The sequence below is a fragment of the Anarhichas minor genome, unplaced genomic scaffold, assembly GCF_050575085.1.
Source record: "Anarhichas minor isolate MPS153535 unplaced genomic scaffold, ASM5057508v1 ptg000040l, whole genome shotgun sequence".
NCBI classification, from domain to species: Eukaryota; Metazoa; Chordata; class Actinopteri; order Perciformes; family Anarhichadidae; genus Anarhichas; species Anarhichas minor.
This window is the reverse complement of record NW_027466486.1, coordinates 2,441,124-2,464,753: the sequence shown is the minus strand read 5'-3', so window position 1 is coordinate 2,464,753 and position 23,630 is coordinate 2,441,124. Positions and strand designations below refer to the sequence as shown.

The 23,630-nt window shown below is 43.6% G+C and overlaps 2 protein-coding genes across 6 annotated transcripts in view; both read right to left on the bottom strand.

Moving 5' to 3' along the window:
- The window catches only part of pcnx1 (pecanex 1), a 31,784-nt gene extending 13,690 nt beyond the window's left edge, over positions 1-18,094 (bottom strand). Inside the window, exons 1-14 of one of the 5 annotated variants that reach the window (XM_076107640.1) lie at positions 17,747-18,094; positions 16,097-16,323; positions 14,080-14,185; positions 12,651-12,687; positions 11,717-11,782; positions 9,881-11,611; positions 7,482-7,611; positions 5,819-6,012; positions 3,921-4,014; positions 3,254-3,311; positions 2,337-2,569; positions 1,453-1,606; positions 1,232-1,264; positions 53-224 (exon numbers count right to left, since the gene is read on the bottom strand). In XM_076107640.1, coding sequence (XP_075963755.1) covers positions 53-224; positions 1,232-1,264; positions 1,453-1,606; positions 2,337-2,569; positions 3,254-3,311; positions 3,921-4,014; positions 5,819-6,012; positions 7,482-7,611; positions 9,881-11,611; positions 11,717-11,782; positions 12,651-12,687; positions 14,080-14,185; positions 16,097-16,323; positions 17,747-17,899 — 3,388 coding nt within the window. In that variant the 5' untranslated portion in view covers positions 17,900-18,094. The remainder of the gene's footprint in view (positions 1-52; positions 225-1,231; positions 1,265-1,452; positions 1,607-2,336; positions 2,570-3,253; positions 3,312-3,920; positions 4,015-5,818; positions 6,013-7,481; positions 7,612-9,880; positions 11,612-11,716; positions 11,783-12,650; positions 12,688-14,079; positions 14,186-16,096; positions 16,324-17,746) is intronic. The other 4 variants (XM_076107641.1, XM_076107642.1, XM_076107643.1 and 1 more) reach the window with 4 other exon arrangements.
- Positions 18,095-19,000: 906 nt separating this feature from the next.
- On the bottom strand, positions 19,001-22,486 carry med6 (mediator complex subunit 6). Its single transcript, XM_076108299.1, has 8 exons — positions 22,420-22,486; positions 21,445-21,604; positions 21,110-21,201; positions 20,719-20,801; positions 20,504-20,612; positions 20,184-20,299; positions 20,026-20,053; positions 19,001-19,721 (listed from the first exon to the last, which is right to left on the bottom strand). Exons 1-8 carry the CDS (start codon positions 22,439-22,441, stop codon positions 19,591-19,593), a joined length of 741 nt encoding a protein of 246 aa, XP_075964414.1. The 5' UTR covers positions 22,442-22,486; the 3' UTR covers positions 19,001-19,590.
- Positions 22,487-23,630: the final 1,144 nt, after the last annotated feature.

Here is a 23,630-nt window from a genome sequence, read left to right as displayed (position 1 = left end):
GTTGTTATTAGTAATATTACTGTCGATTAATGCCACAGGGGTGTGTACTTACCAATGACAAGGTCCCTGGCAGACGCGAGGACCAGGGAGTTGGTGAGTGCGACTCCGTACAGGGTGAAGCGGGATGAAGTGGTCCTCAGACTGCCGTGGTGGAGCAACCAAATGAGGCCACAGCACAGGCAGAAGTAGACAGGCCGGCTGTATGCTATGATACGATTATGGCCCTGCAGGGACATGGGTATGATGATACAAATGGTTCATTATAGGATCCGGGCTTTCCCATTACAGTCCCGCACAGCTCAGTATTCAGAACAGGCAGCCTTGTACATTTTAAATAGGAAGCCATGCCCTAAACAATATTGAAAACTTGAGCCATTGTGATAAAATTGTGGATAAAAGCGTAGAACAAATAAAACTCATTTCAAAACTGAAATAAATAATCATTCCAACGAGAAAGAATTCAGTTAGTATCTGTGTCAAATGAGCCATGGGGACAGTGACACAGGTATAAACAGAAATAGCATCAAGTGTTAGGTTTCACAAGAGAGGGAGAATGTACATCTGCAGTGAGCAGGTTTCAACCCGAGAGGCTACGAGTTGTCCTGCTTTTTCACCGAAGGAAGTCAACGCACCAACAATCAGATTAAATAGGCCGTGTTTGTTCAAAATGTGTCGACGATGTCGCGAAAAACGGAAGGGCAGAAGTCCACGAGGTGAGATGAGGTGAAAAGAAAAGGTGAAGGAAGGGGGGAAGAGAGGGAGAGGAAGGGAGGTACAGACAAAGAGTGAGAGAGTGTGGTCTAAACTCTGGCCGGCTATTTAAAGCTTGTGCCTGCAGCCGAGAAGGAGCTGCATTAATAAAAGACGCCGTTTCAGAGCAGGCTACTGACGCAAGGGAGGGAGGAACACACAGACTCGCAGGGGAAAAACAACATCGTTTTCAAGAACTAGAAACAGAAAAAATACTGATTAACAACCACAGGTCATATTATAGATGAAAGGAAATTGATTCTCTATTTGTCAACCACCATTAAGGTGTAAAGGCCATTTCATTTTCTGTTGTCTAAGAGCCATTTATTTATTTACATTAAACTTCTGACCTTTGGGTGTTCACTGTGTGAACCCTATCCAGGACTTCAATGACCATCACTCAGAATACAAGCATCACCTTTAAGCCCAAAACTCCCCAAAATGTGGATACATGGATGATTTATGAGTTATAATTACTTACATGTCGAGGGGAAGAGGAGTCTGGTTGAACACTCTGTCAATAAAGAAAGAGAAAGAGGTGAATTCTCTGCTTAAGTATTACAAGTATTACTACTTTATTACAAATAGTTCAGAGTAAGTTAAGCATCAAATAATTTTGGAGCATCAATTGTAACAATGGTTCTTTGTTTCACTTTTTCAGGTCAAGTCCAACCACAACGTGCTGTTAACTCAAGTATTCACCTTCAGTAAGGAATACTGGCAACTTGCAATGACGAGGCAGAACTGAAAGACCCAGATGTCAGTGAAGAAGCCGTGGACCAGCAGCACTGAACCCAGGAAGGCCACCAGAACAGCCAGCAGTACGGCCAGCACGTTCTCTAAAACCTCACGGTTCCTGGAACGGAGAGAAGTCAGCCAAAGACTCAACTGCCCTAATGTGTAATACCCAAACCAGGTTTAATAAACACCAAGAGAAATAAAAAAAAGAAAATAGTGAATGTAAAAAATATATATACATAAATGTATATATAGACACACACATATGAATAATATATACAAATAGGGCCCAGGGTGGAACCTTGTGGTATTCCACAGCAGACGAATCAAGAGGAAAACATTTTGGTTGTATTGTGACATCTTTAGACTATTTATACATAAATGCAACCAGTCACACCTTCTAAAACGATTTACAAGATAAATTGTGACATTTAATTTCATAAACAATGATGATATATTATGAAATGTGACATTTAAAGAACGTGAACATATTTGCGAGTTAAAAGCATGTTTAGTCTGTTAGGAGTTGATTGCTCTAGGCGTTACGCTGCTGTCTCAGACTTCTGCTTCTCTTGCTTTTTATCAGTAGGAATCTGTGACGCAGCCATCTTGGACTGTCCTTACTTTCAGTGGGACTGACCTGATTAAATACATGCTTAACGCTGTGATGGACAGAATATTAATCTGTAGATACACCTGTGTTATTATTCTAATTAAGAAATTGGGGTTCCAGCAAAGTAGTAGTGTTGTACCCTACGGTATCTGATAACTTTCTCATTACCTAATTAGCATTAAATGGATTTTTGTTGGTTATAGTGTCTCAGGTTAGATTCGATGACTTTTCTTACCTGTCAAATAGTGCCAGCAGGGTGAGCCGGTCAAAGTGCAGGCCGACCCACAGGAAGGGCAGAAGCCACAAGCGGTAGTACTGCCTGGCTTTGCCGGCGGCAGCTGTTGCTGCGGGGTCCTCTTGTCCCAGCGGTGCGTCCTGGAGCTCCGGGCTCAGATCTCCGTCCTGCTGCTCCAGCAGCTCTGGGTCCATCGTCAGCAGACGGTTCAGACGGATCTGAGGGAGGGAGATCTGTCTCACGGTCAGTAAAACCTATTCATGCTGCATTGATACAACTCAACGTATTTCGCAAATGTGATTTTAAATAAGAACATTACACAGATGTATCAAAAGATAGTTAATACAGTTAAGCGGTGACAAATACAAAAAGTATTAAAGTCAAATGTTTTCTCTAAATACCACTGAGAGTGTTGGATTTTGGCTGTTACACCACCGCCACACCCACTCCCAGCCATCTGGATTCTTGTTGCAGAAATGGTTAAAAAGCCAGCAACAGATGATCAAGACACCTTTCTTGCTCATATAGAACAAGCACATCAAAGAAGTAGGGAGGTGCCAGACTGTAAAGGGTTTTGAAATCCAATAAAACATTTTCTAAATCTTGTTCAGGAGCCAACTGGCAGCGATTTCAAAATTGGTGTAATGAGATTATGTCTTTGGACTGAGGTAACAAGAAAAGGGCCGAAAGAAGGAGAGGGGAGTAACAGCCAGCACAGCAAGATAACTGTTCCAACTGACAACCATGAATGCTAAAAATAATATGCAGAAATATGCAAAACAGACATGCAGAAGAGAGTTTGTTTTTGTCTCTGTATGTTGTGTGTTTCAGTTTGTCAGTCTTCTGTCTCTCTCTGCAAGTCTAGCTCTCTCCCTGTCTCACACTCACACTCACACACTTACTGGTTGGGTACTCACCAGGTCATGAGGGTAGAAGCGAACTGAGGTAGAACTGGAGAGGTGGGAGTCGGTGTCCCTGCAGGGCATTAGACAAAATGAGCACGGTGATGAGAGAAAAGCATCTGCTGCACTTACTGTATTAAATCATGATTCATTTCCCGGTGACCTCAAACTAAATAGCCAATGGGCTATTTGCTTGGCTTTTGTACTGTACGGTTATGTTGTTTTTAAAAGCTAGAGCCATGTTGACACCAATGGAGCCAGTGGAGAAGTGACTGCACAAAAGAATGGCAAAATATGCAACACCAAACTCCAGACAAAGATCAGGTCGACTACTGGACAAGATATGACGAAATAACTTTTTATAGAGCACATTTAAAAACACGTTGACCAAGCATCATTTAAACATGAAGTATGGTCTCCAAATCCACAAATGACTCATCTTGCACTTTGTATAATTTAAAAAACAGACATTTCTCAGATTCAAATTCACATTCAAAAGGCAGAAGTCCAAGAATGCTTGGTCACTATCTCCACACAAAATGCCATGCATCAGCGATTCAGTTATCTGTTCCCAGTCAATACAGAAGTCAGATTACATTTTGTGGCGACAGCTAAATTGTGAGAAAAATTTCATTTGAAATCCCACTAAAACAATTAGATGAATTATCAATTCGACACTCACCATATGTTATTGGAGGCTCGTCTGGTTGCAGGTTCAAAATTGACCAGGGACATGTCACACCCGCCGGCCTCATACAAGGAGGGCGTGAGCTTTCCTGGAAAAAGAAACGACAACAAGAGAGAGAAGCAAAGAGTGACTTTGTCTGTGGGAATAATTTCATTGCACTACACGGCCCCTTGTTCCCGGGAATTAGATAACTTTGGTCATTTCACTGTGTTCATCTAAGCTGATGGGATCATTGAGAGAATGTGTTTCCTCCCAAAGGGGCTATAAGCAAGTCTGTCATTTCCTTCACAGCAGTCAGGTTGTTCCCGATGTTCTTCTGTTGCTTCAGTGGAGCTTTATGTACTTCATCCTGTGATGAGGAATCAAAGCAGGATATAGATGTAGTACCTATATAGCTCATAGAACCATGACAACAAACGTACTTTAACAGCCTTTGCCGGGTTGAATAGAGCTTCTCTTGCAATGTTTTTTCCAATCTATTGCGCTTATGGGTATTGCAAGAAATACCTTAAATATATTCCTAAAATACTGCATGATTATACCCACCAGTCCAGGAGGAGTATAGAAAAGTTGCCTTGGTAACGCGGCTCCCGCTCACGTTAATGAAAACTCAATTGCAAATCCCAACTCTGTGTGCCGTTCCTGTTTTTAATAGTTTGCTTGTTAAAGATGCTGAATGATAATGAGAGGAAAGATGAGCTGGAATGAGGCCGATACATGAAGTATGAACCAAAATGATTCAGTGTGAATCAACACATATGACAAGAACACAAGTAAAAATCAAGCATATTCTTATTTTGAATGACGACCGTGCAACTGAAAATGAACTACGACGAATCGATTGAAGCTTTGAAATGTGCTTCAGGATAAAAAATATATTTGTTCAAGGAAATCTGATGAGGATACGACGCAAGTTAAATTTGTGCAATGCATTTTTTCCTCATCAAATCATCGACGTCTACATATTTTCTTTATGCTGCTGAAGGTTTGTAACATATATTCAGATATTGTCAAAGTAGTGACCTCATATGAAATTAGACAAGAATTATTATTGCTCTGAGATCACAGACACAGACGCTCAGACCACCAAGTCTCTCATAATAGCCATCTGCTCCGGGTCAAATTATGAGGAGGAGCAGTAATTGATTTACCACCGGTTCAGAGGAAGGACAGAAAACAGCTCTTATAAAACCTCCATCTTTCCTTTTCAAACAATCATTGACCTGATATGGATATCAGTGAAACATGTCAATGTATAGGCAGCGACAGCAGTCTGTAACACTCTGTTGTCAGCCATGTGGGTAACATCCAAGTGAGGTCAAGTATTGGCGACAGACAATATCACAGACAGTGATAAATGGAGCACGGATAATTGCGCCCCGGCTTTGACCAATTGCGTCAATCCAACGACCGAGGATAATTGTGCTCTGATGTGACTGACTGCAACAGTCACATCCGTGACCAGCTTTCTTCAAGCAATCCCAAACCATCCAAGCCAACTTTTCTAACCAAAGCACCGAAAACCAGAACAATAAAAGAAGAAACAAACCACCGTCACTCACAAATAAAGGGTCTTTTTTTTGTTTATTGAGGGCAAAACCCATTTCAGCAAGAAGGCATCGTCGACGTGAAACCTATTTGGGGTTTTTTGCCCACAATAAACAGAAAAGACCTTTGTTTCTTCGGTCCTTGCCACTTCTGTGGACCCGATATTGTCGAATATTTGGAGCCGTGCTCGCTGCCACTTTCAATTAAACCAGGAAAATACAGCAGAAAACCCCCCCCGAAAAATCTGTCATACGGATCCACCTCCTCACAAACCACCAATCCAACTCTCTTCCATCAGAAATTCCTTTATCTTAACATCTCGGCTGTCCTCGTGCGCTCCCTACCCAAGTCATCCTGCAAGCTGGTAGCGCCAACCGTTGAGGCCTTGTCCTGAGAACCCTCCAGGTGTGTGCTTCCATTCCTGGCCAGCAGGGAGGCGCTTGCGCTCAGTACGGTCACCTGGGACGGGGTTCTGGATGGCTGACCTTTCACCTGGGAAGCAGAAGGCTGGGAGGCCTGGCTGAGAGCCTCCTGAAGACTGTTGGGAGCAGAAGGGAGAAGGGGAGGAAATGAGAAGTGATGGAGGCCGGAGGGGTTCTGTTGATATACAGCGGTATCGGGGGGGGGGGGACACAGAGGGATTTCAGGTGATGTGATGCAGATGCTGCTTGTCATAGTGGAGGTCCCCAAGTCAAGGGCAAAAATGGCCGTCACCAGGTGTTGAGTTTGGTGTCTAAAGAATGTTTGACCACAAATATATAATCTTTTACACCTGATTTTATCAACACAAGCTTATTTTTCTTTTTCATGTTCCACATTCACACTGCAGGTGGACCTCCATCATGGTACCAGCTATGGACGTCTTTGTGTATATTTAATGTTTTCAAAAGCCTTTTCTAAGACTTTTAAAAGCTATAAAGCTGTAGATAATCCTCAGTAATGCTGATTAACTACACCACTTGTAGAAGTGTTTTGGAGTGAAGGGACAGAGGAAGGTGGAGGGATCGGTGGAAGAGGGAACGATGTTACATTTGGAGGTTTATTGACCGCTGGCCGGCTGCACACTTGTTTTCCTTGCTTAACATTTTTCTAGGCTCAGCATTTCGAAATGTGACCTTGCGAGAAAGATGCAGGAAAATACTGAGTCTTGGCTAGAGGTGTGAATAGCTGTTGGCAGTCGTACAACAGAACTGAAAGACTTCTACGGACCCCAGGAGCTGATGTATATCCACAGCACAAGTGGAACATGAACATTCAGCTTTTACGTGTTCTTAGTTTGTAACGCTAAAACCGCCACTTTAGATACGGTAATGCGGTCGGTTATTAGAGATATATCTCTGAGGGGTTTTATTCTTTGCTAATTTGACAGGAAGGGACACACGCCCAACACTAAAACGGTGCAGTGAGGCAGATGCAAATAACAAAAAGTAAAATTTAGTAAAATTCTCCTAAACGTATGCAAAACTGGTTTAGAAGGTGTTCTAAACCTTCTGTAAGGGCTCTTACAGTTAAAAACAAGATAAACAGTTGGTGGGGACAGACTTAAAGCCTCGAGTTTTAAAATGATTGACATCTTCATCTCTCTCCTTGGAGAGGTCTCTCAAAAGGGCAAAGCAATGCGATACCGTTGGGACGTCTACGTGTCTTATCGACCGAGAGAGACGGCACGTCAGTCAAGTAGATTAGTCAGGCCTTGAGGCATTGTGCCTTTGAGTTTAAAAGGACTTCATTTTTCTTTTTGATCCATGCTCAAAATGTGGAACTTAAAAGATTATAGAGCATATTATAACAGGGTGACAAGAGTCTTGAGAAAAAGAGGACGAGAGACATCGCATGCAGAGTGGAGACACCCATCCCATGACAGATGACATCTTGCTTGATGTCATGCACTGCAGCAGACGCACATTGGTGTTGATGTGGGACAGGAGAGAGAGCGGCCACCTGGCAGCATGCTCATACCAGGCAACACGGCGACAGAAACGAGTCGCTGCTCCATGCACGGCGTACCTGAGAGGAGATCCAATGAGAGAGGCGGGTGGGGTGGGGTTACTCCCTGCGTTGTGTCGCCTCCGCACAGCCTGCCGACGAAATGTGCTACGTTCACGGCGAAATATGACCGTCTCCTCGCTCCCCGGGGCTGTCATGGTGAGAGACATCATTGGCCAATCAGCTTGGATGCGTTTCCTTTTTTGAGAGCTTAATGTGGACACTAGTATGAGGTGATACTTCCATAGTTTATGCTGGATTTCAGGTCCATTTTAAAAAACAAAGCAACAACAATTACAAAACCTGCTGCTTGAACTTTGGATGACTAATGGAGGAGTTGTCCTCCGAAATGAGAGCAACCATTTAAGAACAAGACATCCACTACAACACGGTAGACAGAACAACACTGGAACGGGACGTACTGTAAGCACTCAAAGCCAGCCTCGTAACTTTTGCTGGACCGGATCCACTGAGGCCACAAGTGGTGAATAAAAGATAATGAAACACTTCATTTCCCAAAGATCCTCTTGAGTCAGTTGCTTCACAGCAAGACAATGTAACTTTTGGATGATGAAATAACACGTTCTTCCTCTTTCAAATCAACAGTTGAATTCACAACGTAATAAAACACAGCCTCACTCAATTCATTGCACACAGGGGGTTTTGCTGCCAACGCTGTACATGGTCTGGTACGACTAGTAGCTCATGGTGCCTAATGTTAGCAAACTTTAAAGAGATATTGCTCAATAACTGCTGAGTCAGTCTGCTGACTTAATAACTCTTCTCTACTACAAAATGTTTTAAAAGGCTTCAATGTACAAAATAGAAATGATCTTTCTCATCCCGTCTATGTGAATACAGCGTTAATCATCCTCTGTCTGAAACGCTCCGTTTTACCACCCGTCTCTTTAAGCCCCCCCCCCCAAAAAGGGCCAGATTGGTCAGTTTTCTGGTCTTCTGCATCTGCATTGTCGCCATCTTCACAGCGTCACTGCAGCCGGGCTCTCGTGTGTTAACTAGACGGAGCGTCACGTCTACCGGTGACAACCTTACAGAAATCCCGATGGCTCGTTTAAAGGCACAGTTTCTGAATACGGGCCGTGGATTGAGTGTTTTGATACTCACTGTATTTATATTGCACCTAGACCTGCTATATAATAGAAAGAATACATGAAGATCTCACTTTATACAATACGGGTCCTTTAAGTTAGCTTAGTCTAGCTATAATTAGCTAACAATAGTGACTGGGTTTACGTCAACAAGTCAGGCTCTAGTGGCAAAACCCTCAAGTGTGTTAAACTGAGCAGGGGTGAATTTACTTACAAATTTAACTTTTCTTTAAAATGCATTACTTATCCACTGAAAAGATTGTTAGGCTCTCGGCAATAAATTAACTCTTAAGCATAACAATACCAAGTAAGCAAAGCAAATTCCCACCAATAACCACTACTGAGGACTTCAAGTAAAGGCAAAGAAAGATTTAACCAAACAACCAATGCTGGTTTCTACCATTAGAGTCAGGTAACCACACATCCAGACAGCAAGAATCACTAATTATGAAATCTTTCCAACCAACAGTTGGCATGCCCGGGCATATCCTGCCTCTCATACTGTATATCCCAGGAGGTGCAAACTCTAGAAAGCTAAGAAACAACCAACGTTGTGTAAAATGTCCACAATACACAGGAGCCAAAGAACAAGACCCAAGAAACGAAGAATGTGGGGGAAGAAGTGTCCATGTGTGACTCGGTGTGTATGACACTAATAAGAGAGCTGCCGTTTGTCTAACCTCAGCACAAAGCGCACACTGTGCCGTCATGCTAATAGTGATCTACACAAGGAAGACTACACTTGGGTCAGAATTGTGACCCCATGGAAACTCACCATGGTTACATTGAATGAGAGAGGCAGACAACATCTCTCTCACACACACACACACACACACACGCACACACACACAATAATAAAGCAAGCCTAATGTCTGGGGGGACTACACCCAAAACACTCAATTTCGGCAGTTCTCTGCGTATGCTCCCGGTAATAGGTCAGAAAGCAGCTTTCCAGTAAAGTGAGCAGGATATATGGTTTCAAGTTTAAGTATGTTCAATACACAAGCATCATCCAGTTACCACTTTAAACAATCTGAATCGGCAAAGCAAGCACAAATATCAAACGTAGGCTAATAGTGACTATATTCTGTCTGGAGTCATTTCAGTACGATACAGTTCTGCTGATAATTCACAAAATAGAGTGCATGTCAAGTGTAGTAATCGGGCCTTTTAAATGTGGATTTGGGTTAAACATTTCTTGTGATACATTTCAGAGAAGACCTGTAATGTGGACTTGTCATCAAACGCTACTAGTAAAGCAGACAGAATGCAATGTGTACAGTATGTCAGAGCGCCGTGTGTGGTACGTACCCCGCAGGGAAGCAGCAGTGGCATCCTGAGGCTCAGTGAAAGCTGCCTGATTGGGCAGACTGTTTCTGGAGCGGGTCACTGACTCCAGCTGGGAGGCCCGACCCAGCAGGGATGCCGCATCTAGGACTTCCCCTTCTTTGGCTTCCAGGTCCGACTTGGAGGTGGTAAGGGGCCGGGGCCCAGCCGGAGCTCCGAGGCGGCTGGGATCATTAAGGCAGGCGGCCGTACCACTGTCCAAGCTCAACACTCTGGCATGCGTTTTGGCACTGCCCGTGCTGGGGGTACGGCGGGAGTTGCGCCGCTTCCCTTCGGTTCGCACCCCTGCCTCGGACGCTGCCGTGGCTTTTCCTTTGGAGGAGGATGCGGCTGCATTGGCTGCAGTGTGCTTGGCTTTCAGGGCCCTGTAGCAGCCCTCTGGTGAGTGGCAGGAGCGGGAAGTGGCGCTAGACGAGCTGTCTGTGCTTAGGTGCTGGGTGGAGTGGAGACTGGAGGCATAACTGAGTTCGCTCTGGTCACTGGAGTCCTCCTCTCCACCCCCAGTAAACACAGCACTACAAGGCTTGGCCATACCACGCAAGGACATATAGTCCCGGTGACGGCTGGCATCAAAGCTGCTGGCCCTTTTCTTGCCAGTCCGCCGGCGTCCACTGCGCCCTGTTGACAGGGAGGAAGTCCTCTGAACAATGGTGGCTGACTCTGGCTGACCGTCATCTTTCACCTGCTCCTGCTCGGGGGCAGCTACACCTGTCGAGCCGTCAGCATTGGTCCTGATGCCAGGCTCTTCCTGGCACCTGCCAGGTTCCGCCAGCTCTTGGGTTGCAGACGACGGCGTGTCAGCAGGTTGTTTAGCGGTCAGCTCGTTGGCATGAGGGTTTTTATTGGCCTCCCTCGAGGGGAGGTTGCTGAGACCTCGAGAGCTACTGCTGCCGAGGCTTGAAGTCCTACCGTCTGCGGGTGCAGACGCGGCATCTCCTCTGTCCCGTACGCGCTCATCCCCTGAAAGTGAGAGCAGACTCTCCACATGTGTCGAGCTGGTCTGTTCACTGTGAAAACTGCTGATAGTGCTGTTGGTGTCCCTGTCTGTGCCACTGCAGTAGCTCTCAGTGGAGCCACTACTGCGAGTACTCAAACTCCTCAGGCTATCAGCACTGCGCTCCCCTCCCTGGGACTTTCCTCCTCCAACAGAACCTTTCCCACCACCACTCACCTCCACCTGGTAGAGTCCTGAGCTACCCTCCCCGGCCTCCCTGGAGGCTGAGCGGGCTACTCTGCGTGGTTCTTTGTGCCTATAACACTCGATTCCCGAGGTGGAGGGCACAGCTTGGTCCTGCTGGTACAGCCGCTCCGCCCCGTCTCTGCCACACACCCCTGGCCTGTGTGGTCTGGCGGCCTCCAGCTCACACACAGGGTCAAGGCCACCTCTCCTGGGTGGAGGGTACAGAGTGAAGTCTGGTAGACACGGGTCAGGGAAAGCAGAACCCGCCGAGCTAGAGGTCCGGGGCAGGCCCCGAGAACGGAGCTCCTTCCTATAGCTCTGAGATTGCATTGATGCATGAGTGGTCACCTCGGTGTCACAGGAGGAGTGTGACAGGCTGAAGTGATAAGCAGCAGAATTACAGAGATCAGCAGGCTCCCTGGACAGCTCCGAAGGACACAAGGAGGTTGACGGCTGCAAGGACGCGAAGGAGTCATTGGGAACAAGGCAGTACATCTTTGTGTCCGATAGCAGATCTGAACGGACAGAAAGAACAGAAACATTTGAGGACGATGTTGAAATGCCACAGCCAGTAGCATGAGAAAGGTTTTTGTTTGTATGCGAATGCCATGCGTGTTTACCATGATCGTGGCTGCAGCTCTCGACAAGAGTCAAACTGATGTCATCTGAAGTCTTTCCCACATCTCCTGCAAAGATGGGAAGAAAGCAATTAAGAGATGACAAGTTGAATCAATTATTTATACATTCACAACCACTAACCCTGGGCACCCACACATAACTGCCGTCAAAGGAGGATAAAGAAATAGAAAGCCCTGCCTTATTCTCACAATCACTACTTCTGGGAGGTGCTACAAGTTGTATACCTGGAACAACCAAATATCACGACCTCGTCTGAATAGATCCCCTGAATGCCCTGATGGCTCTGCAAGATAACGTTTGAATAAAGATGTAACTGTTCTTTGCAAACACTGCTCCTTAAATCCTGCAAGTCTTTCTTCGGTGATACCTCCTGGGAGTTTGTGATAGACAGTCTGAGCGGACGGAATCCTTGAAGGGAAGAAGATTAAAAAGCAAAACCCCAGCAGAGCCATTGTCCCCACTTCACAACCACTTCCTGTCATCCCAAACGGCCGGCTAATTAGAATGCCATCGAACAGACTCGCTGAATTATTCAGACGACACACAGCCGCCTCACTCAAACACAGTACATTGGACCCAACAGCAAAGCTACAAGTATATTTATTGTCTTCTTCTCAGCTTTCCAATAGTTCCTGAAAAATGACTCCCATGCTGGTTATTAGAGTGTATTACAGTTCCTGTCTGAAGCTGCCTCATCTAAGTGTGACTGTCACAGTAACGCTGAGTCAGACCACATCTCCCGTGCAGCTGAGGTGATCATGGTCAGGGATGTGGTGATCCCGCAGAAAAGAAAATGCATCACAGGGTCACAAAGAAGACCGTAAAACCAAAGTAACATGTTGGTAACAAGTCAGTTCTTACATAGACAGAAAGGACAATGATTTTTAGTAAACATGAAAAGGTAATCATAGTCACCTTTAGCTCCTGTTGATCTTCCATGGGTGGATGCAATCTGAAATTTGCGTAAAAAGATAAGTCAAGCCTTTTGTCGGGATATCAAAAGCTAATTTCTGGAGTTAAATGTCCATCAGAGACGTGTGATCATTCGAGAACACAACATCCAATAGAAGACACAGCTTGTGTAATGCAAACAGCCGGCGCTTCTTCACTGTCATCGCAAAGAAAAGTTTTGGCGTCCCCTCCACAGTCGGTACACAGCAGCTGAGCAGAACATGCGGGCTGATTAGCGACTCAAGGACACGCGGTACAAAGACGTAGAGCACAGCACCCATGGGGATTCAGAGGTTAAATATATCTCACAGAACAAAACGGCAAAATAACTTTGAATATTTATGGAAATATTAGCTGACGGCAAGCTACGTGAGGATCATACCTAATGAACACACACACACACACACACACACACACACACACACACAGCAACTTCCTCTTGTCCAGCAATAACAAAAGTCTATCTTAAACGTGCACTCCTTGAGTTAGCCTGTTTTTGTGCATCTTGGATGAGTTACAGTAAACACAGTACAACGGGAGGAGGTTTGAAAGCAGTCAGGACTCAGCAGATGACGCTTGTTTGTGGGAAGATTAAAGTGTGTTCCCTGTAGCGTGTAGCAGTAGTTTACTGATTATTTATCACTTGTAACACAAGCAGTGATTCAACCATTTTGTGAATAAACTGCTCCTTTTGGCTTCGTACGAGTCAGACGTAGTTCAGTTTGACACGTAGACACAATTTTTGTTAAATGCAAACACAATAGTATGTATATACGTCTCAAACTAAATTACTACTTTTGGACTCTAAATTGTGTGTGTTACAATCACAAAGTATATGTTTGTTCTGCTTAATTGGGGCTGACATCGTATTCCAAAAGACAGTTCGTCTCCCTTGTTCACAGTCATTACTCCCTCTACAACAGCGTGCTGTAGTGTCGTACAACTGCAATTTGTACATCAACAACCCCACAATTCAAAGCATTGCAGGATCGTTACATGCCAAGGATACTTCTTCATTTCACTGAGGGAGTTTTTTGAGGGCAGTGAAGTGCATACTCAGAATTTGGACACTCAAATAAAATGGTGGACAGTAAATATAGTGCACTATATAGTAGTTATTGTTTTTTAAATATGTATTAATCCGTTGATTATGTTTAAAGAGTATCGATTATCCATTTAGTCACCATTGCACCATTTTACAAATCGCAAAACGCAAATACTTTAATTTGTTTACGTCAATTAAATATACATGAATATATATATATATATATATATTCATGTATATTTATCTTCTCTTCCCTAAAAAGAAGGAGCAGAGCAGTGGGTCTTGTAATCACAATCATCTTATATTCAGCCCAGTATTCGGTACGCAGCAGATCAGTGCTCTGCTTACCTGCTGGTTAGACTCCAATCCAATATAGGAGTTCCTGGAGCTGCAGTCCACTGGTGGAGTCTCTTGCCTGATGAAGTCTGACATCTCAATACCCCCACCAGGGTCCCTGTACACACACACACACACACACACACGTATACATTGGTATTACCAGTACAGGCACAGTGTGAATGGACGGCACAGACTGAAGAGTGCAATTCATCTTGTTCGGATGACGTACAGTTGGCTCACACCTGACTCAATTTAGAGCTGAACAAATCGTGTAACTTTATTACACAGGCCTGTATTTTACATCTGTTATGTGGGTTTTGAAAATCAACTGAAGGAGCAAAAACAGACGAAAGCATCCATGTAGATTTTTTGTCCCGCCCTATTTTTAGCCCGGACGTGCTTGTTTAACCATTCGGTATGTCGAAACAAGCAACTTGCCAGCGATGGTCGATAAATCATTTCTATTTGCCAAAAACATTTCATAACGGGTCAAACCACAACACAAACAAGTAATGAACTAGAACGCACAGAGCGGATGAGCGGAGACTAGAAAAAGGGACCAGTGAGGGGAACATGGGTGGGCGGTGGTGCAAAAAAAACACCTTAATCGACTTCAGCTCGGCTCGTCTGCTCCACTGTAAACTCAAACAACCCGGAATGTAACTCCAGATGTGTGGGCAAAGCTGCGACTGCCCCTGTGGTCGGGAGCTCTCACTCTTCTCGCTGCCTTTCCCTTCTCTCAGCGTCCCGCTAAGCACTCCCTCTGGAATGTGAACATGAGTCACATCTCCAGCAGTAAAACGCCGGAACCTCACTGGCTTTTCTAATAACCCTCATACTTATGAGCTCATTCATGTCCCCAATCAGATATCAATGTAAGCAGTAAGATGATCCAAAAATCTAGTCAGATCATTTGCTCTCCAAAAGAAGCGGTGGCATAAGAGGTATGACATTTTATGAGCCGGTATTCATGCGTCTATACATACGACACATGAATACCACTCTAACAACGCATGTGCCATAGCATCGGAGCGGAGCATAAAAAAAAAAGTGAGAATATATGAAAAACCAGCTGCATCCTGGGTAAAAGAGCATGCTTACAACTGAAATGAAGGTAAATGGAGGGATGCTCTGTGAGTGGGCCCAGACATAAATGTGGGTGACGTGATGCACGTTGCTGCCAACTGTTTCACACTACGGTATATCACTGGTCTACACGTGGCCTACAAGAGGCACAGCAGAAATGAGTAAAGCTGAATGTAAACCATGCAGGTTTTAAACATTTTAAAAACAAAAAAAATTGGCTTTGAAAGTGTTTTATCGAGGAGGAAATGCATTCGCATCGACATGTTTGTTAGGCCTCAAAGACAAACAATGGCTGAACTGCTTACTATTTCTAGTGACATACTACATTTTGGAGACACCGGCCACAACACTAACGTAAACATCCCACAATGCAACATTAACACTGAATGTTAAAAGAAATACTGTTTCCAAGAAAACTCCACAGGGCACCTTCAAGTATGCTTAATCAACAACACACTAAAAAGCACACATTTTTTAAAATCTAAAAGTGACTGAACAAGGGAATAACTGAATACTTTGGACGTAAACTCCCCACAGGATGCACTGGTGATCAAGCACGCATGGTGTGTCTCATCTAATAAATTGAAATGTCTGTTGTCTTTAATACCTCTCCCTTTCTGCAGGTGATTCTACTAAATAACGGTGAAAAGTAGCAATCCTTTCTGCCGTTACAGCTGAGCTCGATTTATTTAACCTGTGTCTTTTCACCACTGGAGCACCAGACCTTTCACCTCAGCTCCAGATGACATCGCCTTTAAATAACTCCATGTGACTCTTCGCCATCATTGGTCAGGAAGCATGACATCTTCCAAAACTCCTACACAGCCTTAATTGTTTCTGCCTCATCATCCGAGCAGCTTAGTCACACTCCTGGAGCGTCTTTGTCCTACGTCGCCAGAGATCGCGTCCCCCCATTGGGCCGAGCGAGACATGAACTTACCCCGGGCCATTGCTGTCCTGCCGACGGGTGACGCCGACATCGTTCGCCCCCTCGGTGCCACCTCTGCTGCCACCTCTGCTGCCCTGACTCTCCTTGGCCTGGTGCTCCACCACCTCCCCCTCATCCAGGGCATGGTGGAGGCGGAAATTCACCGTCTTCAGCAGCAGGAACATGGCAGCAATAACACCACAGTAGATTCCCACTATCACCATGCTCGGTTGCAGTGCCTGGCATTAGAAAAAGACGTAGAAGTTAATTTAAGGTATCTGATAATGTAGGAAGAATAGGATGACGCTGACTGTATATTACTCTTAAATTATTCCTCTCAGCAGACAGATCAAGCGCCGACAGGATTCATAATCTTGAAACTGTAACCAACTACTGCATCCAAGTTAGCTCCCCTAACCACAGCTGAGAGAATGATTGAATGCATTATCGCGACCATTAAGCCAATTGTTAAGAAAAAACTACAGCATTCAATCATCTTTTAAATGTCTCTTTCGAGTTGTGAAGCTGCCCAGGAAGGAGACACCTGTGCGTTTACCACAAGGTGCCTGAGCTGCATCTCTGCTGTCCTTGAGACATCCCACCGCTTGCATCTGTGAAGCACCACTCAGATCTGTGGCTCGACAGAAACCACAGAGCTGACCAGCGCATTTCCACTCCAGGAATAGAACGGAAACCACAAACCTTTTTTGAAACACCAGCTTCTCAATATAGAAGCTAGCAGGCGTAGCAAACAACCACTTCCTGACCTGAGTACATTTAAAAAATAAAAAAAAGCTGTGTTAAAAACACAATAAGTGCACTGCCATTACACTTGTACTGGAGTCTGAACTATTTGGACAAACAGCCCATAAATAACAGGCACAAGTGGAGTATAACTTATGTGGAGGTGTCAGGTCCTTAAACAGTTTAGAGGGCGAGCTACTGCTGTGCAAAAGTAAACACAAAGCAGTGCCTTTAAAACAAAAACAAAGACACCTTGTGACAAATGAAGTGAGCAACCAGCAGCCAGTCAATGGAGTCTGCTTCTTGGACATTGAAGTTGCCAGATTACTGTTACATCCTGGTCAGCTGGTGCTCTTTGCAGTTCACAGCTGGGAGCTCCTGAGTACTGGTGATACCGCAAATCACCACCGACAGGAGGAAAACAACCAGATACAAGAGGGGGGGGGGGTTAAATTCACTGATTACAGCCTGACACAGTGGAATCCACTGATCATATCCTCACGGATCTGAACTGCACCACAGAAATTAACACAAAAGCGCATTCTGGTCCTATCTATGTGGTGGACGGTTCACTTCAGGGGGAGGGGGGGGGAGCAGCCATTTACAGATAATTTTTTGCCATTTGTGTCATGCAAAATAAGGTTTTATCTGCGTGTAATTACGTCAACCTTTTTTGGTTTTACGAAACGTTTTTGAGTGTCGTGGAAATATTCCGTGACGTTTCGTTAAGTTCGGTGAGACGTTACATTGTCTCCGCTCCAGATAATAGACAGGGACCGACCCGTTAGTATCCCCGTGGCAGCTAACCTTTAACGGACCCTTCGCCTCGGTAACTTAACGGTGTCAACAGTCAAGACAAAAAAACATAAACAAAGGGATTATAAAGGGGTTAAAACAAACAAACGCAGCACGGCTCACCATGTAAAGTGTGAAGGGGAAACATAGCAGAAACAGCCAGATGTAGAGATGCAAAGCGTTGACGAATGTGTTTTGATCGGGGTCGTAGTACCATCCGCCTGTGACTGAAGCCCAGACCCCCTGCCTCAGGATCTGTAGAGTCTGCGACCCCATGTTGTCTTGTCCCCTCCGACGAATATACGGGCGGAACCGGGGTGACACGCTGGCTAGTCGTCGCTGAACATGACAAACGGTGCTCTGTTGTTTTCAGACACTGGCCTGAGAATCCCCTCTGCAGCCATCTTCTTCTTTTGCTGCTAGCCAGCCAGCTGGGGCACTGTTCTCAGTCCTCCACTGTGACGAGACTGCTATCCCACCACGCCCTGCGAGAAACTTCTTCTTCGTGGCCTCCGTAATACGTAGTAGCGATAGTCGCAACAATCTATGGGTAGTACGCATGGGAGCAGCTATTTAACAGCTAAAAGAAAATATACACCTTGCTTTGTGCTTTTAAATCTTTTGTTGCCCTCTTTCTTTCCCATTGGTGAAATATTATATCCTGAGTGACTAAAAAGACAAATGCATGAAATCAAATGCATCATCGGGCAATTAGGAGCTCGGACTAAATATGACCAAATGGTGACACCTGCTGGACACATTCTCCCATTTTCTATCTCACTTGCTGCTCATTTTTTGATTTTTAGAGAATAAACCAAAACCAAACGTAATGGAAGCACTCAGGAATTACAAATACAGCTAAATAAACATAACAAGGGTTGGTAGTTTGATACTGAAAGGTCCTAAAAGTCAAGATAAATTCACACATTTGTTTTTATTTGTTCCATTCCCTAATCTTTACCTTTTTGTGAAATACTGATAATTGTGTCTTTGTACCTTGAAAGAAACCATCTGAGCATAATTTGTGGAACTGCAAACAACTCAGACATCTAAAAAAAAGTGACACGGTTCTCAACTAGACACGGATCTTCTCTTTAAGGGGTCACCAGTTTAAAAGGTTGGTAATCACTGGATTAATTATTTACAATGCATTGTGTTTTATATGCTTTTAATGTAAAATCTTTATCCGTAAATTAACCAGTAACTCCAGCTGTCAGACACATGTAGTGGTGTAAAAGGTACAATATTTGCCTCTGAAATGTATGTATATATATATAGATAGATAGATAAAGACAGAGAGAGAGAGAAATAGATCTTCTGTTCAGAACACTGATCAAGCGAGATTACTTGTCAACAATCAAAAACCAAACCATACAGTAGCTGATACATTTTAATACAAAAACACAAACAAAAATAGTCCTTACAAAACAACAGATGAAAGTATTTGTAACTGAAGAGGTGCTGAAGTCAAGAAGCTTTGTGCTTTACAGATGAGATGATGCATTCTGACACATCACCCTGTAAAGCACACTGGGAACTAAACTGTCCTCTGAAATGATTATAACACAAATATTACGCTCACGTCGACAGTAAACCGGCACTGATGCTGATGTCAGCTCATCATCAAAAAACCCTCATCCTCTGTGAATACTGCTAAATGTCTGCTGACATCAAGCAGTTAAGCCCTGTTTGTAGCACAGCTGCCCGAAATGTCCATGATGCCAAACTAATCACGTGCACAAGACTTAGGTTACGATGTAAAAGTAGTACTGGCACGGAGACAAGCAACTGGCATTATTTTGTGCCAGTTCATTCTTAGCCTCCTGTAAACTGATCGAATGAGCAGAGGGGCAGACGATCTTCAAATTTGACAAGAGAACAGAAATACTCCCAAGCTGGTTAGTGCTGTAGGACTCTACGTTTCCTTGCTCCATCTTCCAAGACTGTGAGAAGCATAACTGTTCTTCTCACTGCAGCCTTGCTCTCTTCTCAGGAGGCGGTTTGCTTGGCGGAGCTGGGGCGGAGGACTTTGTGGCTGGTTCCCTTTCCTCTTGTTTAACAGCTTCTGCGGGGGGTTCGGGCTCTTTCTTCACCTCAACTGCGATACAAGAGCATACGATCAGAGGAAAAGTTGTGGAGTTTGTGGATATATCTTCACAACATCATCAAAATCTGAACGTCTACTTTGAAATTTAGATGTCACGTGTGAAATTTCTGAATGTTGAGACAATGTTAAACTGACGGTTATACATAAACTTAAGGTTAATAATAATACCACCACAAGCGCCGCACAAAATAAAAATGCAAAACCATATAATATAACCCAATTTACAGCTCTATCAGCGTTTATTTTTTAAGTAACTTCAGGATCTGAATATAATCAAACTATTTTAAGGTCTTACCTGGAATTGGCTTCTCACCAGGCTTGGGCTGAAATCACAGAAAGAAAAACATTATTAGAGACAATAATTTGAAAAATAATTGTATGACCGGATGTTTCTAAAGAAAAGATGGAGAAAGTTTGACATGAATAAGTGTTGTGAGTCGGTGTAACATGTACCTGGTAGAATGTTGGTGGAAACTTTGACCTGAGGTCTAAAAGGAGCGTGTCAACACGGTGCCTCTGAAACATGGAACTCGGTTCCTCTTTCTTCTTCGACTTGGGTTTGTTTTTTTCTAAAAAAAAAGAAGAAGTGAATCAGCTTTTGCTCATATTAAACTTGAACTCACTACTATTAAGACCTTGGGATTGCAGGACACCACAACTTTGGCTCTTGTAGTCTTCACTACCTGTTGCTTTACAGGAACTATCTCACTTTGAATAACACTACCACGACAATGTGTCAAATGTACATTTAAATGAACTGCAAAAAACCGAACCTCTCTCCTCCTGGTCCTTGAAGTGCCACCAGTATCCTTTGGATGGGTGGTAGCGACAATATGACATGGCCTCATCAAAAGCAGACTGGATTCCATGGGAAGCAGACAGCTAAAACAGATTCATGTGACAGGATTTTTGTGTTATATAAACCTACCATAAACAACATTTATAATACTTCGCTCCAAGTGTATTTAAGAGGATCAAACTATCTCACCGCTCTGGAGCTGATTACTGTTCCCAGATCTGGTGCCTGATACACCACTCCTGCTATGATGTAGTAGTCAGCCAAAGGAATCACTGGAAGATGAAAACATAAAGTGGAAGTGGCAATAATATCCTAAAAAAAGAGCCTAAAATAAACAATTGTGTGTATTTTTTGTGTGACAGCCATGAGTATTAGCTCATATAATCACAAATCTGGCATTTAAATTAAAAACATATAAACTCTGCTGCTGGATAATAATGATAGGGAGGACACGTGTGGTCAGCTGCATCATCGATACTCCAATTCACCAGGCTGCTTATGAGTAACTGTATCATTATCAAACAGTAATATACATGCACTATGTAGAGCATCAGTAGCAATCAGACGCTACACTGCTCACCTTGTGTTGCCGACTGTCTCTGTTGTTTCCGGATTATATAAAGAATTGGCTCCTGAGCGTGAAGCAGAATGTACTCCACTCCCACCATCTGACTGACAATAAGACAAACAATGTTAGCATTTTTATTGACACTCATCACTACAACTAGCAGCTCTGTAGTGAATATTTCTCTGACCGTTAAAACAGATCACAGTATTAATAACTGCAATATCTGTGTTGGTGTTGTCTATTTGCATGAATCTTACAATGCATTCAGTATCAACACTCTAGATCAATGTGACACTTTATTCACATGTATTTATAGCACCAAATTGCACTGTGTAATATAAACTTACTTCAGATGCTCCAGAGTAAGCCGCTGCATCTTCACTACCTCATTATTACAGGTTCGGTCATAGAAGGGGTTACTTCTCTCAGAGAAGTAGTCCAGTACATTTCCAGGGTTAAGAATCGGTACCCAGCCGCTGTCCACCCAGGAAATCCCAAGAAGGTTGTCTGCAAATTGAACCAAAAAAAAAAATGTAACTAACGTCCTAAGCTGAGGGCAGTCCAATCTTTTTACATTGGTTATATGTCAGGTTCAAAATGATATCAGGATTTTGCTGAGCACTTTTAAGGCATGGACGGAGCAGGCACTAATGTTATACACAACATCATCATCATCATCATCATCATCATCAGGTTATAATGTCCGGCTCTGTTTTAAAGAGGATAATGAATAACAGCTTTGATCAGGAATTTGCCATCAGGACTGTAAGCATCTCAGAAGAGCTTAATCACCAACACATTTCTTTGGGTCTTCAGGGTTTAAAAGCTTTTTGTTTTGTTTTGTTTTGTGAATATTTTGTGTTATCTTTATGTTGCATGACGGAACAAAATCAAGTCAAAGCTAATGTCCCGATTGCCTTTGCTGTTGTTTGGAAGTATTTCAGTTCATACCAGTATTAAATTAAAATGAATAGAATGCCATGTAGTATTGTATAACATACAGATACAAACAGTTGATTTCTCCCCTGTTATCTAATAACGGCTTAACCCTTAAGTAACGTTACGAGTTAAGTTATCTTAACTAAAAAGCTGTAGTGACAGTTATTGTTGACAGTCAACATTAGCTAAGTTAGCCGACATGCTAATACAAGCGGAGGAGATGCTAATCGTTGCTAAAGTTAGCTTCTAGCACTAACACATATAGTTGGAACCTGCCATCAGCAGATCTACGCAGCAGCATATCTCAACAGAATATTGCTGCTATATTAAATATCACTACTGCAAAGATAACTGACAAATAATAAACCGCCGATTTTAGCTACCTTTGAAATCCAACGCCGCCATGATGTAAACAATGTCTCACAAAAAAGACGTCTTCTGTTATGCTTCCGGTCGTAGTTTGATGACGTCGTCTTAACGTTTTAATTGGTTAAATTGGAATAAAAGGGCACGAATAAAGTGTCCCTAATTAATTTCAATGAACAAGAACATGATTTAGAAAGAGACACTACTGTTATTATTATTTGTTTATTATTATTATAGTATTATTGTATACCCCCATGGGCTACACGCAAACATCTCATCATTAATCTGAATGATTTGTAGTTTTTTTGCCTAATTTAGCAATATTGTGTTTGAACTTTTATTTTTTTTTAAACACCCTTAAATTCAATTGTGTTAGAGACGTAGAAAGGGTTTGTGCATGAGTGCATCCTACACGACAACAACTGCATGCCTATAGATCCCAATTAAAGGCGCGTGATATTGCAACAACAAGCATCAGTTTGAGCATTACGCAATCAGTCAAATGTAACAGCTTTCATGGTTCGTGGTCTTTATTTCTGATCAGCAGCATTTCCAGAGAGCTGAAATTCCAGAGACACACCCAGACAGCTGAGTTTACTGCCCTGTAACTGTGACAGGACAGATGGATTTAAGCATGGTGAATACACGAACTACACGCACACGCACACACACACGCACACACACACACACACACACACACACACACACACACACACACACACACACACACACACACAAACAAACACACACAGACACACAAACAGAGTGTTGTTCATCAAATGGCAGTCGACATGAAAAGCTCTTTTGTCAGGGCAAAAGGGACGGCCGTACTCATCACCTTGCTCCCCTCTTCATAACATAGGCCCATAACGACATTACCCCGAATAAACCCCGGTTTGAATGACATCATAGCCTGTCGTTATAGGGGCTGGAGTCTGTCAAGAGTGTGTTCAAAGCGGCTGCGCAGAATGCGAGCAGTCTGGGTGAGGCGGGCTGCGGGCTGCGGGCTGCTCGAGCGAGAGACGACAGGCTGGATGATCTGATTCATCTGAGTGGAGATGACTGCATTCCTCCGATTTGAGATAAGGGCGAGAGACTGAAAGGGATATTTAAGTGTATAAGGAAGGAGGGGGTTGTTATTCACGGTCCTCTAATGCTCCTCTTACTGTAGATCGTATTTAGTTTGAGGGGGATGAAATATTGTAATTTCAAAAGGAACTTGGCTCAG

Coding starts and splice junctions, on each gene's coding strand:
- med6 (XM_076108299.1), bottom strand. CDS start 22,441: ATGGCGGCGTTGGATTTCAAAG. Junction 20,613..20,718: donor CAGTAATCAGCTCCAGAGCG/GTGAGATAGTTT, acceptor AATCTGTTTTAG/CTGTCTGCTTCCCATGGAAT. Junction 20,054..20,183: donor TTCCACCAACATTCTACCAG/GTACATGTTACA, acceptor CTGTGATTTCAG/CCCAAGCCTGGTGAGAAGCC.